We start from the raw sequence: 17,996 nt of genomic DNA on the forward strand, positions 1-17,996 counted from the left end.
CCCAGTTCTGTTCATAAGAGTTCGAAATTTGCATCCTGCTCTAGGGTGGTGGCCTGTGCCACAGGGTGGAGGTGAGTGGGTGCTGTTTGGTCTGAGCAGGGCCTATTGAAGCCCCCGGCCGGCCCCTACCCCATACTCTGAATTCACTATCTGCCTGTGAGAGTTTGGGGAGGGCTCCCAGGGCTTGGGAGCACTCTGTAGGCAGAGCTCCTACCACCCCCAAACCCCCTCCCAGTCATGCCCTCATCTGAGCCCTTGGCGGCTGCTCCCTGTCCCCTGCACTCTGCTTACTGCAGCTAGAGAAAAGCCTGCGCAGCAATGAAGACCCAGCACAACCAAAGATAAATAAATACAAAACAAAAGTTACCAAAGCAGTTTAATATCAAGCTTCTGTCTGTCTTTTCCCCCAATTTGATGGAAATTAAAAACTTGCTGTGTTAATAACATGTTTAGTATTATGTCCAGATATTCATTACCTACAGCATAGCAGTTGCTTTCTTTTAGACTCAGGAGTGTCTCCATAAGCATTGTGCACCTGAATGGCAGTATTTAATTTTGTCAATGAATTGTAGGCGGCAGCTTCAGACTCAAGCGGAACTGGTTTTAGAAGAAAACAAGTTGTTGATACAGCAGTTGGAGATTCAGCAGAAAAAAGCCAAGGGCACCCAGCAGGAGCATCTCCAGGAAGGTGAGCAGTCTTTCCATAAGCGATGCTGATGCTGTGACATTGTCATTGTGTCATTTCACAATGGCATTCCCCCTCTGCCACTTGAAAATGGTGGGAAGTCATGTTTTTTAGAATATATTCTTTTTTACTGAAATGCAGCTGTTACAGCATATCCAGTCATCACCCATGATGCAGTGACCGCTTTATCAGGAGTCTTCTGTAAATCAGTTATAGGTAACAACTGTAGACTTAGCAGAACTGGGTTTAGGGGGAACAGTGCACAACATAAGCAGGAAAAATCATGTGAGATGGATATTTGAAAGAACCTGTGAGTGTATCCCCAGAATCTGTTGAATGAGTAAATAAGAACCATTGGCTCTCTAAACAGTTTCTCTGTGCTCTCAGCCTTCCCAGTGTCTCAGGTGCTGCTGTAGATTAAATCTCCGTCAGATCCTTTCTTCCTCTCCCCGTGTGTCCCACCCTGTCCCAGGAGGCTAAGTTCTACCTCTCTAAGTACTAGCTTCAGATGCCCAGGGCACATCTTAATATTACATGCTTCCATGTCACTTAGGATGAAAATATTTATGATTTACTTTAAATATAGGACAGTAAACAAAAAAATTAATGAGGAAAGGGAAGAAAAACAAATCTGTCCTTAGTTGGGTCATACTAAAAATGTCCTTAAAAATCTTGCAGTTTTAGGGTCAACATCATGATGTATCTTTGCACATCTGTGTGTGACTTAAGGCTTCAGTCTTTGAAAGGTAAGGGCCTTGAAGCCTGGAATCATGTCTGGTTAAGTATTTTGTATTTAACAATAATATCAATATATTGATCTCCAGTAAGAAAGTGTATATTTAGTGATTACTTAATATAGGGACCATAATTTCTATGAACAAAGACTTGATATTAATTTCTAAGTCTCCAATAGATTTTTTTAAAGATCAGTTTTTGTAAGCTGTCGCTAGTTTTAGTAATCTGTAATCATGCTTTATTAAGTCTTTTGTACCAAGTCTTTATCTCTTTTGTGTTTCAGTTTCTAAACTGACTAAACAGCTGATGCTTCTAGAGACTAAAACACAGAGCCAAGAAAAGGCGCTAACTGAAAGTAAGGAGCAATTAGCAATTTTACGTACGGAATGCCAAGAACTACAGATACAGTTGGACAGCAAAGTTGCAGTGGAAGTTCACACTTCAATTGTGAATGAATTTAAAAGGTAAGGATTTAATATCTGTTGAAGTATTAATGCATCACTGTGCATGTGTTACAGGCAGGTGGAGAGAGAGTACTCCATCTTTTTCTGCGTCATTTAGCTGCACCAGCCGTGGTGTCCAAGACTGAGAATGGTAAATGTTTTATTAAAGTGGAACCTGGCCATCCTTCGGGGCTGCAGTCTGCACTTTATGTGTTTATATGTGTGTGTGTATATATATATATATGTATATGTATTTTCCCCCCCCCTACAGTCCCAACCTCTCTCTCTCATGCTCGCTCTTCTTTTAAAGATTTCTTTATTTTTGGCTGCTCTGGGTCTTTGTTGCTGCCTGGCTTTTTGTGATGAGTTGGGGCTACTCTTCATTGTGGTGCGTAGGCTTCTCACTGTGGTGGTTGCTCACGTGGAGCCCAGGCTCTAGAGTGCTCAAGCTCAGTAGTTGCAGCTCACGGGCTTAGTTGCTCCATGGCATGTGGGATCTTCCCAGACCAGGGATCAAACCCGTGTCCCCTCCATTGGCAGACAGATTTTTAACCACTAGACCACTAGGGAAACCCTCTTGATTTTAGAACCAAAGATAATTTAATATAACTGGAAATCTAGATATCCACTAATGAGGAATTGCTGAAATGAAAGGACAGAACCATAAAATGAAATATGGTGCAGCCATTAAACATGTCACAAAAGAATGTTTTTGACATTGGAAGATAGCCACAATATATTTGTAAGTGAAGAGATTAGGTTACATAATAGTACACGCAGAATGATTACAATTTTATTTAAAAAGAAAAAAGATGTGTGTCATGTGTGTGTGTGATTAAGCTGGCCAAGCATCCCAGTTTGTCTTGGACCTGAGGGGTTTTTCCAGGATGTGAGAATCTTCATGTTAACGGAGATGAACAGGATGAGTTGATCACTTCCATGTGTATGTCTGTCTGTGTATAATTACATATATATGTGTAAAATTACTTATACACCATAAATACTTTGAAATGAAAGGATGGAAAAATAACAATAGCAGTTATCTTCGGCAGGTGAAATTATGGGTGTATCAGCAGTCAGTGTTCTCCAAAGAAACAACTGATAGAATATATATAAGATATGTATGTGTGTGTATATATATATATTTGGAGAGAGAAAGAGAGACTTAATTTAAGGAGTTGGCTCACACAGTTGTGGGGGCTAGCAAATCCAGACTCCATAGTGCAGGCCAGCTGGCTAGAAACTCAGACTGGAAACTGAAACTGTATCTTGAGGCAGAATTCTTACTTTTTGGGAAGCCTAAGTTTTTACTCACAAGATCTTCAACTAATGGTGTTAGGTAATCTCCCTTACTTAAAAGTCAACTGATTGAGATGTTAGTCACATCTACGAAATACCTTCACAGTAACATTTAACTAGTATTTGACCGAACAGCTGGGCACCATAGACTAGCCAAATTGACACATAAAACTAATTATCATAATGAGTAAAGTAAACTTGTGTGTGTGTGTTTTCTATTTTCCAAATGTCCTAATGCATAGGACTTTCCAGTCAGGAAAGCTGGCTGTCAGGCCTTTACGCTACAGGAGGGAAAGCTTTTTGCTGACAGGCCTTGGGCTCCAAGTTGACAGGTGGGGCAGGGCATAGAGGAGGTGGAGGTGGGGAGGGGTTAGCCTGTTGGCACTATTGGAAGGGCTGGTGTTTGATTGGAGAGGGAATCTAACATGGGAAGAGGGGCATGGACTCATCAGAGACAGAAGATGTGAGTTCCCTGAAGCCTCTGAGGCTTCAGGGTGTGTGTCCTCTGGTTGCCTCAGTTAGGGGTACCCTTTCCAGGCTTCTGTTATAATAGAGAGAGACCACAGATGAAAGAGGGATTATTAATTAGCAGCAGAGCAGCTGTCGAACTAGCTCCTACAGTGAGGCTGAGTCTGAGGAGAAGTTGGGAAAGGTTACACCTCAAGCAAAGGTGAGATCATGAAGAAAAGGTTTTAATTTTTATAGAAAAGGGTGAAGTTGAACCTGTGCCTGGTGAGCTTCTAGGTCAGGTGCCTGGGTGTTGTTCTCCTATCCTGCTGAAGGCAGTGCAGTTCATAAACCTGAAGTGACTTGCCCACATTGTCTTGCTTGTTCTGCCTATTGGCAGCCGTGCCTGGGAGGAACCGTGACATAGGGAACAGCAGCAGCTTATTTTCCTAGTGAACTATCCTGTTGACTCAGAGTTAGACAGCTGGTTATACCCTGAAGCTTAGATTACTCTGTGCTTTTACTGTCACTCAGAAAGCTTGAGCCTACTCAGCAGGGGTGATGAGAAATCAGATGTCAACCTACCTGGCTAAAGAAATTTAGCAAACTCCTTTGGGGAGAGCAGAGGTTTGTGATGACTAGTGGTGTCTGTAAAAGGCAAGTCTTTTAAAGGGCAAAGGGGCCCTGTATCCTAAAGTGAAGCTGACTATTCACAGAACCTACCTGCAGAGACACAGTCCTGGCCAGCAGTCAGTGAGTAATACGCCTGCTCAGGGAGGCACCAGAAGGACAATCTCCTTATATAATACATACCAAATACTCACTTTTCCATCCTAAAATAAGAACAGACTACTAGGCGTGTTGAAGCGTTTGTTATAAGGGGAAGAAATTACAGCGGAGAGAGACCTAGATAAGCAGAGAGACTCACAGCACAGGGAACTGAGATAATACAGAGAACTAAAGAGAGTTTTTTGGCTGCATTGTGCAGCTTGTGGGATCTTAGTTCCCAGACCAGGGATTGAACCTGGGCCACAGCTGTGAAAGCCCTGAATCCCAACCACTAGGCCACCAAGGAACTCCCAAGGAGAGTTTAAAAGGATAAAATGCCATGGCAAAAAAGTGTAATCATTAAATAAGAAAAATTTTTAATGATTACCAGAATTTTTTTTTTTTTAAATCGGTAGAAGAACTGAAAGATAAGTTTGTGGATTCACTCAGAACACCAGGAAACAAACAGTTGGGAATGGAGAGAAAAAGTAAAATAGACGGAAGACCTATCTAAGAGGCCCAGCCTCATATCATCAGGAATCTCAAAGAGAGTAAAGAAAATGGAAAGGGAGATATTAATAGTTGAAAGGCATCTCCAGGTCTCTGAAGCCCTTGATTGAAAGGACCCACAGAACCCAGCGTGTGAATGAAAAAGACTCACAATGAGACACATCCATCATCCCCAAGTGAATAGTAAGCTGGGACCCTCAGGGCTACATCCCCAGGTCAGGTAAACCAGAAACAACAAGCCATCAGCCCTCTCTGAAGAAGGCCCCTCTAAAAATGTTTCAAGGGAAGTATCCAGGAGATAGAGAAAGACAGTGACTCAGAACCAGTGGAAACAATAGCAAACAACGATAAGGAGTCCAGGTATTAGAATGATCAAAGACTCTAAAGCAGCTATTGTGCTTTAAGAAAGAAAAGACAAGCTCCAGATTCTCTTCAGAGAACTATAAAACCTGACAATAGTGGGACTGAAAAGGAAGGAATAGAATTTTTTAGAACTGAAAAATACAATAACTTAAATTGCAAACTCAGTGGATGGGCATACCTACACGTTAGACACAGCTGAAGTGAACTGGGGAACTGAAATATGTTCAAGTGAAACATAGCTCACTTGGGTGGGACTTGCCTGGTGGTCCAGTGGCTAAGACTTCACACCCCCAGTGCAGGGAGCCTGGGTTTGATCCCTGGTCAGGGAACTAGATCCCACATGCCTCCACAAAGAGTTTGCATGCCACAACTAAGACCTGGCGCAGCCAAATTAATAAATTAATTTAAGTTGGTTTCAATCATCCAGATTTTTTTTTTTTTAAACTCAGGAGGACATAAGAGTGTTCAGTGGTTGAGGTACCACTAGATTGGAGACAGGAGGCAGTATGGGGGGATATATTTAATCAGAAGTAGTAGTTGCAGATACGATATCTGAGAATCTTCCCCAATTGAGGACAATACCTGGGTTATGCCACGATGATTTCCTTCAGAGGACTAAAGTGGCAGCAGGTGTTAACAGGGATGTTGTGGTCCCTTGAATGTTAACTTCAAGGTGCTGGATATAAGCAAACTCTGTGGAACCTAGAATTTTCTTACTAGAGAAAAGCTCTTTTAGAAATGAAGTCAAATAAGGATATTTTTCCAACCCAAAGTGAGTGTCAACCATGCAGCAGACATGCATTAAAGGCAGTTCTAAAATAGAAGGCATAACTCAGGAGGAAAGTAACTCAAGGTGGGGCATCTGAGGAGGAGGATAGAACTAAGAGTAAAAGATAGTGGCAAATCTGTGGATAAATGTAAATAAACATCGATTCTATATACCAAGAATGATAATAGCTCTAGGGACTTAATACATAGAATTGAAATGTACAACAAAACCAGCATATAATTAGGGAGGCGGTAAATGGAATTTGTGTTCTAAAGTCTATCATTTAGAAGATGGATAAAGGTGTTGATTTTATTATTTGAAAATATGTGTGATGAAGTTTCTGGGAATAGTATGTATTTAACTTCTCAACCAGTATAGGGAAAGAATGATTTAAAAGCTAATCCAAATGATGGCAAAAAAATAACAAGTGAGAAAATAGAAAACACAAAGTAAAGTATTAGACTGAAAGGCAAATATATTAGTCAGAGGAAAAGTGAAGTGGAGAAGTTCATCACTCAGGTCCTGGAGGGGGTACAGAGCACTCCTTGCGGGGTCATGTGGGAGGTCAGGGCAGGTGTAGGCAGAGAGAAATTGGCAGGACCTGGGGCACATGCCTTTATTAGGGTCCGTGGGTGGAGTGCTTTGGGGTTCCTGGGCTAGAGCCAGAAGAGCAGAGTTTTGGTAAGCTTCAGGGGGCATGGGGAAGGATCTTACCTGAAGGGTGCACAGAGGGAAGGCCCTGGGAGATGGGGAAGAGTGCCTATCACAAGCGTTGCTGGGGGAGTCATGCCATGAACTTGCATTGACTTGTGCCTCCGCTGGCTGTTATCTAGGGCCTGTGTTCCAGAGTGGGCCTAGTGTTACTTCAAAGCCCCTGCGGGCCTCTTGGCCACACAAAATAGATGCCAAGGCAGCAGTGTCATGGAGTGGTTTACCAGAACTCTCTACAGCAGCTCTGTGTTGCCTTTAAGATGTACACCTCAAGCAGAAAGACACAGGAAGTTCAAAAGCAAAAGGGCAGAAAAAGCTACACTACTCAAATACAAACCAAAAGTGGTAAATTACATCAATATCTGACGTGCTAAGGTAAAAAAACTCTACTTAACAAAGAGGATCAATTCATAGGGATAAAGGGTTCAGTCCATCAAGTAGATGTTTAAATTTGTGTGCACTCAGAAAAAAGTTCACTCACATCAACACATTGGGAAATTTAGATGAAATGGTCACATTCCTTGAAAAATATAGCTTGTCAAAACCAACTCATAAAGAAACAGAATACCTGAATATTCCTTTGGTCATTAAAGAAATTGAATCCAAAGATCTTCCCTTGAAGAAAACTTAGACACCTTCACGAGAGAACTCTGTAAATATTCAAGGAGGAAATAATTCCAGTCTCACATAAACCCTTCTTCAAGAACAGAAGAAGAGTTAATGCTCTCTAATTCATTTTCTAAGGTAAATACAACCTTGATGCCAAAAGCCAACAGTGATGGTTTAAGAAAGGAAAATTACATTTCATTTTCACTCATGCATCTAGATGTAAAAACTCCAAAATGAAAGTGAAAGTCACTCACTCATGTCCCATTCTTTGTGACCCCATAGAGTCCATGGAATTCTCCAGGCCAGAATTCTGGAGTGGGTAGTCTTTCCCTTCTCCAGGGGATCTTCCCAACCCAGGGATCAAACCCAGGTCTCCCTCATTGCAGGCAGATTCTTTACCAGCTGAGCCACAAGGGAAGCCCTAAAAAAAAAAAAAAAAAGCCTCTAAAAACAGTATTAATAATAGATATGAGCTTCCTTAATGGTTCTATTAAAAAATAAAATGATAGTAAATGTCACTGTTAGTGGTGAAATGTTGTACGCTTTCCTATTGAGACTGGAAACAAGACAAAGATGCCCTCTGATACCATTCTAAACAACACTAACAACATTGGTTACGAGATGGAAACTAGTGCCCATGGCCAGAAAAGAGTTATACAGTTTGGGAAGAAGGAAATAATAGTGTCATTATTCATAGATGATATAATTCCATATATAGAAAACAAATTACAAATATATCATTAGAAATAATGGGTTTTTGCACTGCAGTAATCAAAACAGCATGGCAGGGGCTTCCCTGGTGGTCCGTTGGTTACGAATCCACCACCAATGCAGGGGATGTGGGTTCGATCCCTGGTCTTGGAAGCTCTCACAAGCCACGGGGCAGTTAAGACCATGTGCCACAACTACTGAGCTTACATTCTAGGGCTGCAGCTACTGAAACCCGCACACCCATATTCTGCAATAAGAAGCCACTGCAGTGAGAAGCCAGCTCGCCACAACTAGAGCAAGCCTGCACACAGCAATAAAGACCTATCACAGCCAGAAAAATAAACCAGCATGGTACTGGCAGAGAAAAAGACAGGAATCCGTGGAGAAGAACCGAGATCCCAGAAAGAAACCCACACACCTACAGCCACTTAATCTTCGACAGAGGAGGCAAGAATATGCAATAGGGAAAACCTGGCCTCTTTAGCAAGTGGTGGTGATAAGGTGGACAGCCACATGCAAACCAGTGAAGTTAGAACACACGCTTTCACCATATACAAGCTGTATACCTACGGCTGATTCATGTTGATGTTTGACAGAAAACAACAAAATTCTGTAAAGCAATTATCTTTCAGTTAAAAATAAATTAATTTTAAAAAAAGAAAAAAAAACTCAAAATGGCTTAAGGACTTAAACATAAGATGTGATACCATAAACCTCCTGGAAGTGAACATAGGTAAAACATTCTCCAACGTAAATTCTAGCAGTGTTTTCTTAGATCAGTCATCCAAAGGCAGTAGAAATAAAAACAAAAATAAACAAATGAGACCTAATCAAACTTTGAAGCTTCACCACAACAAAGGAAGCCATGCATGCGTGCTCAGTCGCTTCAGTCATGTCCAACTTTTTGCAACCCCATGGACTGTAGCCCACCAGCCTCCTCTGTCCATGGGATTCTCCAGGTAAGAATACTGGAGTGGGTCGCCATGCCCTCCTTCAGGGGATCTTCAGACCCAGGAATTGAACCTGCATCTCCTGCATTGAGGGGGATTTGTTACTGCTGAGCCACCAAAGAAGACCCAGAAGCAAAATGAAAAGACAGTCTACAGAATGGGAGAAAATATTTGCAAACGATGCAACCAACAAAGGTTTAATTTCCAGAATAAATGAATGGCTCATACATCTCAATAGCAAAAACAACAACAAAAACCAATTGAAAAACAGGCAGAAGACCTAAAGAAACGTTTCTCCAAGAAGACATACAGAGAGCCAATATTCACATGAGACCTTGTTCAACATTGCTAATTTTGAGAAGTACAAATCAAAACTACAGTGAGGTATCACCTCATGCTGGTCTGAATGGCTATCATTAAAAATTCTACAAGTAACACATGCTGGAGAGGGTGTGGAGAAAGGGAACCCTTCTACCCTGTTGGTGGGAAGGTAAGTTGGTTCAGCCACTGTGGAAAACATGGAAGTTCCTCAGGAAACTAAAAATAGAATTACCGTATGATCCAGCAATCCCACTCCTGGGCATGTATCCAGACAAAACTATAATTCAAGACGATACACGCACCCCTAGGTTAGCATTATTCACAATATCCAAGACATCGAAACAACCTAAATGTCCCTCAACAGCTGAATGGCTGAAAATGAGGCAGTACATATAAATTAGGTTGGTGCAAACAATTGTGGTTTCAGATTGTGAATTTTAAATCATCATAACTAGGCTCAAACACATCTTTATTTATCGAAAGTAGGAATCATTAAAATCAACACATTTTTGCTAATGAGAAATAAGTTTGTTCCTGTAGCATGAAAATCTGTGCAGAATGCAACGAACTCCTGGAAAGCATTTCCTGCTAGTTGTGAAAGCATTTGCCCTCCAAAAAGTTGTCAAGATGCTTGAAGAAGTGGTAATCAGTTGGCAAGAGAGGTCAGGTGAATATGGCAGATGAATCAAAAGTTTGTAGCCCAGTTTGTTCAGCTTTTGAGGTGTCGGTTGTATGGCGTGTGGTAGACAGTGTCGTGGAGAAGAATTAGGCCCTTTTGACCAGTGCAAGCGTAGTTTTCAGTTCATCGAGAAGAGTCAGACAAGACTGAGCAGCTTCCCTTTCACTTTTCACTTTCATGCATTGGAGCAGGAAATGGCAACCCACTCCAGTGTTCTTGCCTGGAGAATCCCAGGCTTGGCGGAGCCTGGTGAGCTGCCGTCTATTGGGTCTCACAGAGTCGGACACGACTGAAGCGACTTAGCAGCAGCATCGATTTGCTGAGCACAGTTCTCAGATGCAATGGTTTCGCTGGGATTCAGAAAGCTGTAGTGGATCAGACACGTAGCAGACCAGCAGACAGTGGCTGTAAGCTTTTTTTGGTGCAAGTTTGCTTTGAGAAGTGCTTTGGAGCTTCTTCTCAGTCTAACCACTAAGCTGATCATCACTGGTTGCCTATGAAATCCACTTTTCATCCCAGTCCAGTCGAGAAATAGTTCATTGTTGTTGCGTGGAGTAAAAGAAGATGACACTTCAAAACAACCACTTTTAAAAATTTTCCGTCAGCTCAACAAGACACCCACTTACCAAGTTTTTTCACCTCTCCAATATGCTTCAAATGCTGAACAACTGCAGAATGGTCGATGCTGAGTTCTTCAGCAACGTCTCTTGTAGTTGTAAGAGGATCAGCTTTGATGACGCTGTCTGTTCGTTGTCCACTTCCGATGGCCAGCCGCTGCACTCCTCATCTTCAGGGCCATTGTCTCCTTTGCGAAACTTCCGGAACCACTACTGCATTGTAGTTTTGCTAGCAGTTCCTGGGCCAAATGCATTGCTGACGTTGTGAGTTGTCTCTCTTGCTTTCTGACCCATTTTGAATGCAAATAAGAAAATAGCTCAAATTTGCTTTTTTTCTAACGTCACTTCTATGGTCTATAATAAATATAAAATAAACAGCAAGTAATAAGTCATTAGCAAAAAACATAAAGCAAGAAATGCACATCAAAATGATGTACATAACCACATTTAAGAATGTGTTCCGATATCAAATGGCAGAGTTCAGCGATACAAAGCCACAATTGACTTTTGTACCAACCTAATGCAGGGGACTGCTACTCAGTCATAACAGTTAACAAAATAACTCCATTTGCAGCCACATGGATGCAGCTGGAGAAGTGAAGTAAGTCAGAAAGAAAGATAAATACCACATGATATCACTTATAGGTGGAATCTAAAATATAACACGAACTTACCATGAAACCGAAACAGAGTCACAGACATAGACAACAGACTGGTGGTTGCCAAGGGCGAAGGGAGTGGGGGAGGGGTGGATATTAGGTTTGGGGTTTCAGATGCACACTTCCGTTTATAGAATGGATAAATAAGGTCCTACTGCGTAGCACAGGGAACTATAGTCAATATCCTGTGATAAAGCATAACAGAAAGAATATGAAAATAATGTGTGTGTATATATACATATGTCTGAGTCATTTTGCTGTAGAGCAATAATTAACACAATAATTAACACATTACAAATCAACTATACTTCAGTTAAAAATAATAGTGAACTCTTGCAATGTTGGTAGAAGCAATTTATAAAAAATTAATTATAGGGGACTTCCCTGGTGGTCCAGTGACTAAGACTGCAGTCCCAATGCAGGGGGCCCAGGTTCAATCCCTGGTTAGGGAACTGGATCCCACATGCCTCAACTAAAGATCCTGCATGCCACAACTAAGACTCCTGTGCAGCCGAATAAATAATAAATATTTTCTAAAAATTTAATCATATTTCTTTGTAGGAATAAATAGATAGACAGTGGCATTTTGAAGAAGAATCCCTCCCCACTCCCCCCCAAAAAAGGAGAGGAGGAAGGGAGGTACTATTAACAAAGCCTCACAAATAGGAATAGAAAGATTCACAGTACTTTTATTGGAAAAATCATTAAACTTTATTGATAATTTCACTGGGTAAAGAATGCCAAGTTGATGGGTTTTTGCTTTTGCAGTTTTTTCCCATTCAGTTTACAGGTGTTCTCCATATGAAATGCTACATTTTACTTGTTTCTAAGTTTGTTCCATTAAGCAATGCCCCAGTAAACTTTCTTGTGCAGATTAGTAAGTTTCCCTAAATATATAGGTAGAGGTGGCATTGTTTGGCCATAGAGTAAATGCACGTTTTAGATTTTGACATATTGTTCTCTGAGGTAGCTGTGCACGCCTACTAGCACTTTCCCAGCATTTCCTGTTGTCTTTGGTTGCTCTTCATTATGAACTTTTTGATTGATTTTGTGAACTTATTGATTTTGCTACCCAGTGAGCGATGAAAACACTTTTAAATAAAATTCTAAAATCCAAACAAAAAACAGCAAAGAACCAGGAGGGAAAGATGGAAGGAAGGGGTAGTTAGGAAGTTTGGGATCAACATGTACACACTTCTGTCTTTAGAATGGATAGCAAACAAGGACCTACTTTGTAGCACAGGGAACTCAAACTCTGCTCAGTGTTCTGTGGCAGCCTGGATAGGGCGGGAGTCTGGGGGAGAGTGGATACATGTATATGTATGGCTGTGTCCCTTTGCTGTCTATCTGAATCTATCCCATTGTTAATCTTCTTTACTCCAATAAAAACTAAAAAGTTTATATAAAAAAAAAACAGCAAAGAAAAAGATAAAAGGTGAGTTTAATTCAAACCTCAATTCTGTGGGTTTTGTCCACTCTTTGACTGACTAAAACTAGTCAACTAGGAAACAGTGGAAAAGTGGAAACTATTTAGAAAATTACTGACTGTTTAGGGAGTCAACTCAGGCTGAAGTCATTGAAATTGTGTGGCAAGTGAGGCAGACCCCAAACATATGCAGTGTGAGGCTTGTTCACTAGCCAGCCAGCCAGGAAGTAAGCCCCATGTGGTACCCAAAGAGACTCCGTGGTACCTGGAGAGACCCCATCTCTCAGCATGCCGGCAGCCTCTGGGTGTGTGGCCGTACGTATTCATTCTCGGTTATTTCAGGAAAATTGAGCAAGAAAACCAGTGAAGGAACAACTCTTCTCCAAAGCATCATTTTGCCAGAATTATATACTATTTGTATGCCCTCCTTGTGTTATTGTTTGTTTGTTTTATCAGAAAAACATAATTATTAAGTCTGAAATAATCTTTGTTTTAGCCTTAGGATCTGAGGGAGGGGCAATTATAGCTATGTTAAAAAAAGAGCTGTCTTAAATTCTTTCTGAAAGGAGTAGAGTGTTTGTTTTTGTTGTTTAGTCGCTCAATTTGCGACCCCATGGACTGTTAGCATGCCAGGCTTCTGGAGTTTGCTCAAACTCATGTCCATTAAGTCAGTGATGCCATCCAACCATCTCATCCTCTGTCATCCCCTTCTCTTCCTGCCTTCAGTCTTTCCCAGCATCAGGGTCTTTTCCAATGAGTTGGCTCTTCGTTCTCATCAGGTGGCCAAAGTATTGGAGTTTCAACTTCAGCACCAATCTTTCCAGTGAATATTCAGGATTGATTTCCTTTAAATATATTTATATACATACACAGAGACATGAACAAAAATTGTGAGCAGAAAAAGGGATGAGATAATTACCATCAGAGGAGTATGTCCACAGCCAGGCCCTCTCTGCTGCCCTCCAGAAACTCCCCACCAACTCCCCCAGGGGCTGCCTGAGGCTGTTCCCACAGAGGCCTCCCAAGGACCCACCCAGGCTGCCTGGCAGTGGCTACCTCATTTAACCTCACTGCATTGGATGCAAGCTTGTGATATTTTTGTCCATCAGCCAGTTGCAGAAAGAAGAAGAGAAAGAAAATGCTGAGATGGAAGAGTTGATGGAAAAGCTGGCAGCCCTGCAAGTGCAGAAAAAGAGCCTGCTCTTAGAGAAGAGAAATCTGACAGCTAGAAACAAGGGACTGGAAGCTGAACTCGAAAAGGCACAGAAAATAAATAGGTGGTTTTTTTTTTTTCTCTTAAACTGTTTTTTTTTTAATAGTTAAAGACCATTGATTATTCTACTTCATATTCTTTATCTTTTCTTTTTCTCATATTGGCAATGAAATGGAAAGGGGTAAATGAGATTATTAAATATCAAAATATAAAATATGACCAACGTTATAATGATGACTCTTAAGAATCTGAAATTTCTTGAAGTTCTTTACTAAGGTTTCCCAAAAGTCTAATCCAGGGATTACTGGATTTCTTTTTTACAGATACCTTTTAAAGAACACAAGCCAAAGAATTAATATAATATTAGCCTGTTACTTGTGTTAAACATTTTACAATTTCTGTTGTCTTGAAGTCAATAGTTAATGCTTCCTTTAAAATTAAATTCAGGTACCTATTCTCACTCTGAAACTTCATGGAAGATTTAGATTGATGAAGAATACACTTAAATGCTCGCATACTTGCAGTTTTTATAATGCAGATATTCACTGTGCCCTGGCCATGCAGGCTAATACATGTTTTTTTATTCCACCATTTGGGGGAACTCTCTAGGAGATCTCAAAAGAAAATTGATGTCCTCAAAAAGCAGGTGGAGAAAGCCGTGGAGAATGAAATGTCTGCTCACCAGTACCTGGCAAATCTTGTTGGCCTGGCAGAGAATGTGACCCAGGAGCGTGACAGTCTTGTGCTTTTGGTAAGTTTCCTCACATGCACCACAACTGAGAACCTGGCACAGCCAAGTAAATAAATACCTTAAAAATCAGGTTTAAAAGAGAAGAATTCTATATGTGTTCAATAGAATTCATCCCAGTGACACAGCTTATAGGGGCACAAAGAGGCAGCAACAGCAGGAGTACTCACCCCTACTTTACTCTGCCTGGGCCTTGTGAGAGCCCCTTCTATCTTACTTGACTGATACTGGCATCTTCATTTCTAATCCTACCTTTAGGATGGGTTTTCCATGTGACTTGTGGCAAGTTTTATTACCTGGGTCTTAGTTTAACTTTCTAGAAAATCAGTTGACACTATTATACTACCTTAGAAGGAATGCTCACCTTTACTTAAAAAAATTTTTATTTTACCATTTGAAACAGTTAATTTATAATACGTAGACGTTTATGTCCTGGGTATTAATCTAAGTCATTCCACTTTTCCCTCTTGGATCTCCTGCCTGTCATATTTGGTTTGGAGAATGGCATCGGGCCTTCATCTTGTTATCCTTAATTTTGTTAATTACTCAAATAGTCAAGTGAGAAGTTTATTTGCTGTCGGGGTCCGTTAATGGACCGGAACCTAGTGATCCGGAGTTGACAATAAGAAAGTGAAAGAGAGAGCCAGAGGGAGGGAGAGGGAGAGAGAGAGAGAAAAGAAAGACACAGGGACCCAAGCTCTGATGGAGCAAAGGTGCTTTAATGATCTTTCTGTGAGTATATATAGGCTGTTGTACAAGAAATTTCTTTCGACAATGATAAAGATCAGCAAACCAAACGTACAGCAACGGTTACCAAGAGAACAAGGGATTAATAATGGTCACAAGGTCAGGAGACAATCCATATCTCAAGAAAGAGGATAGAGACTAAGTAGTTTTGTCTTTACTGAAGGAGATTCAAGCCTGTCTCATATCATGACCTCAGTCCTGGGAGCGGCTTGCCATTCCACTGGTTTCTGACAACAGAAACTAATAAGGAACAGAGGATTTATGAGAAACAGCACATAGGAATCCTCCTGTTAAACATTCCCTGATAATTTGCATCTTGGCACTTACTCCTTGGATGTGATGGAAGGAATGGTATATTCTCCGAGAATAGAAAAGGTGCTGAAAGTTTATATCCCCCTTGTCTGAGGGATTTGGATTTGCCGTTGGGTGCAGGAGGGGCGCCCAGCGTGCCATTCTTGGCTCTTCCCCTCCTCAGCTATTGGTCCAAGGTCTGCCCACAGCCCTCACACAGGAGTTAGGAATCTGGAGATGGGAAGTGGCAGAATGGTAATACTCTTTGTAATAATACTCTTAGCAGAAGAATGTTTTAATATTTTAAGTTTTCCATTAAACTGAGAACCCTTTGTTGTTTTTCTTTTTGCTTTACTCCGTAGGCTAAATGTTTAGAAAGTGAGAACCATGGAGTTCTCGACAGAATGACAGAAGACAGTATTCGCTTGGGAAGGCTGAAAGAGAAAATCAAGGTACGCAGACATTTAGCCAGTTTCACAGGGAAACTGGCTACCTGGGCTCAGATTTCCGTGTTTAAGAAAGTGACCCATTTTGCATACATGTATCACTAATCGTCGACAGAGTAAAGCAGTTTTGGTTTCTCTGGCAGAAACAGTAATTCTTAAAAGTTTTTATTCATAAACTTAAAAAAATTTTTATACTTTTACTACTGTATAACATTTCAATGAATATCCTCTTATACAACTAACTTTATTTCAAAATCTGCTCAATGGTTTCCTTTGTAAAGGAATTGGATTTTAGGATCTCATGGGATGAACATTTGGACTTCTAAAATCAACCTGTGCACATTTTTCAGCAGCTCCGGTGCTAACAGCATAATGGCTGTAGTTTGGGAGTTTACCGTCATCTAGACTCACAAAGTAATCTGACTAATGGGTTCTGTACCATTTCTCATCAGAACCTAATCCACCAGCCCAATTTATTTTTTCACCATTGCTGTAACTATAATCTGCTCTGGCCATCTGTTTTCAGTAGCACCATCATCCCTCAAGTATCTCTGCGTCCTTAATACAAGCCCCACCTTTGCCCCTGACCTCTCCACCATCCCACATTGGTCCACCATGCCTTTGAGTACTGATGTTTCAGAACCAGTAAATCCTCTGCATCTTCAGCTCTCCTCCAGCATTTTCTTGATCTGGTTTTCTTTTTTTTTGCTTTTTATTTTGTGTCAGGGTATGGCCAATTAACAATGTTGTGATCATTTCAGGTGAACAGGGAAGGGACTCAGCCACACATATACATGTATCCATTCTCCCCCAGACTCCCCTCCCACCCTGGCTGCCATATAACATTAAGCAGAGTTCCATGTGCTTGCTGTACAGTAGGTCCTCATTGGTTATCCATTTCAAGTCTAGCAGTGTGTCCAGGCACCCATGGATTCGTCTCTAAGTCTGTGAGTCTCTTTCTGTTTTGTAAGTTAATTTGTATCGTTGCGTTTTTAGATTCCGCATATAAGGCATGTCATATGATATTTCTTCTCTGTCTGACTGACTTCATTCCATATGATACTCTCTAGGTCCATCCATGTTGCCGCAAATGACATTATTTCCTTCTGAGTAATATTCTATTGCACCACATCTCCTTTATCCACTCTCTGTCGATGGACATTTAGGTTGCTTCCATATCTTGGCTGTTGTAAACAGTGCTGCAGTGAACATTGGGATGCATATATCCTTTTGGATCATGTTTTTCTCCAGATATGGGCCCAGGAGTGGGATTGCAGGGTCACATGGTAGCTCTATTTTTAGTTTTTTAAGGAACCTCCATACTATTCTCCATAGTGGCTATACCAATTTACATTCCCACCAACAGTGCGGGAGGGTTCCATTCTCTCCACATCCTCTCCAGCATTTGTTGTTTGTGGATTTTTGATGATAGCCATTCTGGTTGGTGTAAGGTGATATTTCATTTTAGTTTTGACTTACATTTCTCTAATGATTAGCAGTGTTGAACATCTTTCCATGTGCTTCTTGGCCATCTGTATGCCTTCTTTGGAGAAATGTCTATTTAGGTCTTTTGGCCATTTATTGGTTGAGTTGTCTGTTTTGATGCTGTTAAGCATCATGAGCTGTTTGTAGATTTTGGAGACTAACCCCTTGGTGGTCACATCATTTGTGAATATTTTCTCCCAATTTGTGGGTTGTCTTTTCATTTTATCATTTCCTTTGCTGTGCAAAAGTTTTCGAGTTAAAGTAGGTCCCATTTATTATTTTATTTCCATAATTCTGGGAGATGGATTGAAAAAGACATTGCTGCAATATATGTAAACTTTCCTGACATAAATGAAGAATCGAA

General features: G+C 40.9%; 1 protein-coding gene across 3 annotated transcripts in view; it reads left to right on the forward strand.

Moving 5' to 3' along the window:
* The window catches only part of CEP89 (centrosomal protein 89), a 78,663-nt gene that overhangs the window by 48,365 nt on the left and 12,302 nt on the right, over window positions 1-17,996 (forward strand). For all 3 annotated transcript variants that reach the window (XM_040253160.1, XM_040253161.1, XM_040253162.1), the window contains 5 exons: window positions 573-688; window positions 1,704-1,884; window positions 13,812-13,979; window positions 14,525-14,666; window positions 16,064-16,153. In XM_040253160.1, coding sequence (XP_040109094.1) covers window positions 573-688; window positions 1,704-1,884; window positions 13,812-13,979; window positions 14,525-14,666; window positions 16,064-16,153 — 697 coding nt within the window. The remainder of the gene's footprint in view (window positions 1-572; window positions 689-1,703; window positions 1,885-13,811; window positions 13,980-14,524; window positions 14,667-16,063; window positions 16,154-17,996) is intronic.

Source organism: Oryx dammah, unplaced genomic scaffold (genome assembly GCF_014754425.2).
Source record: "Oryx dammah isolate SB20612 unplaced genomic scaffold, SCBI_Odam_1.1 HiC_scaffold_13, whole genome shotgun sequence".
Classification (NCBI taxonomy): Eukaryota; Metazoa; Chordata; class Mammalia; order Artiodactyla; family Bovidae; genus Oryx; species Oryx dammah.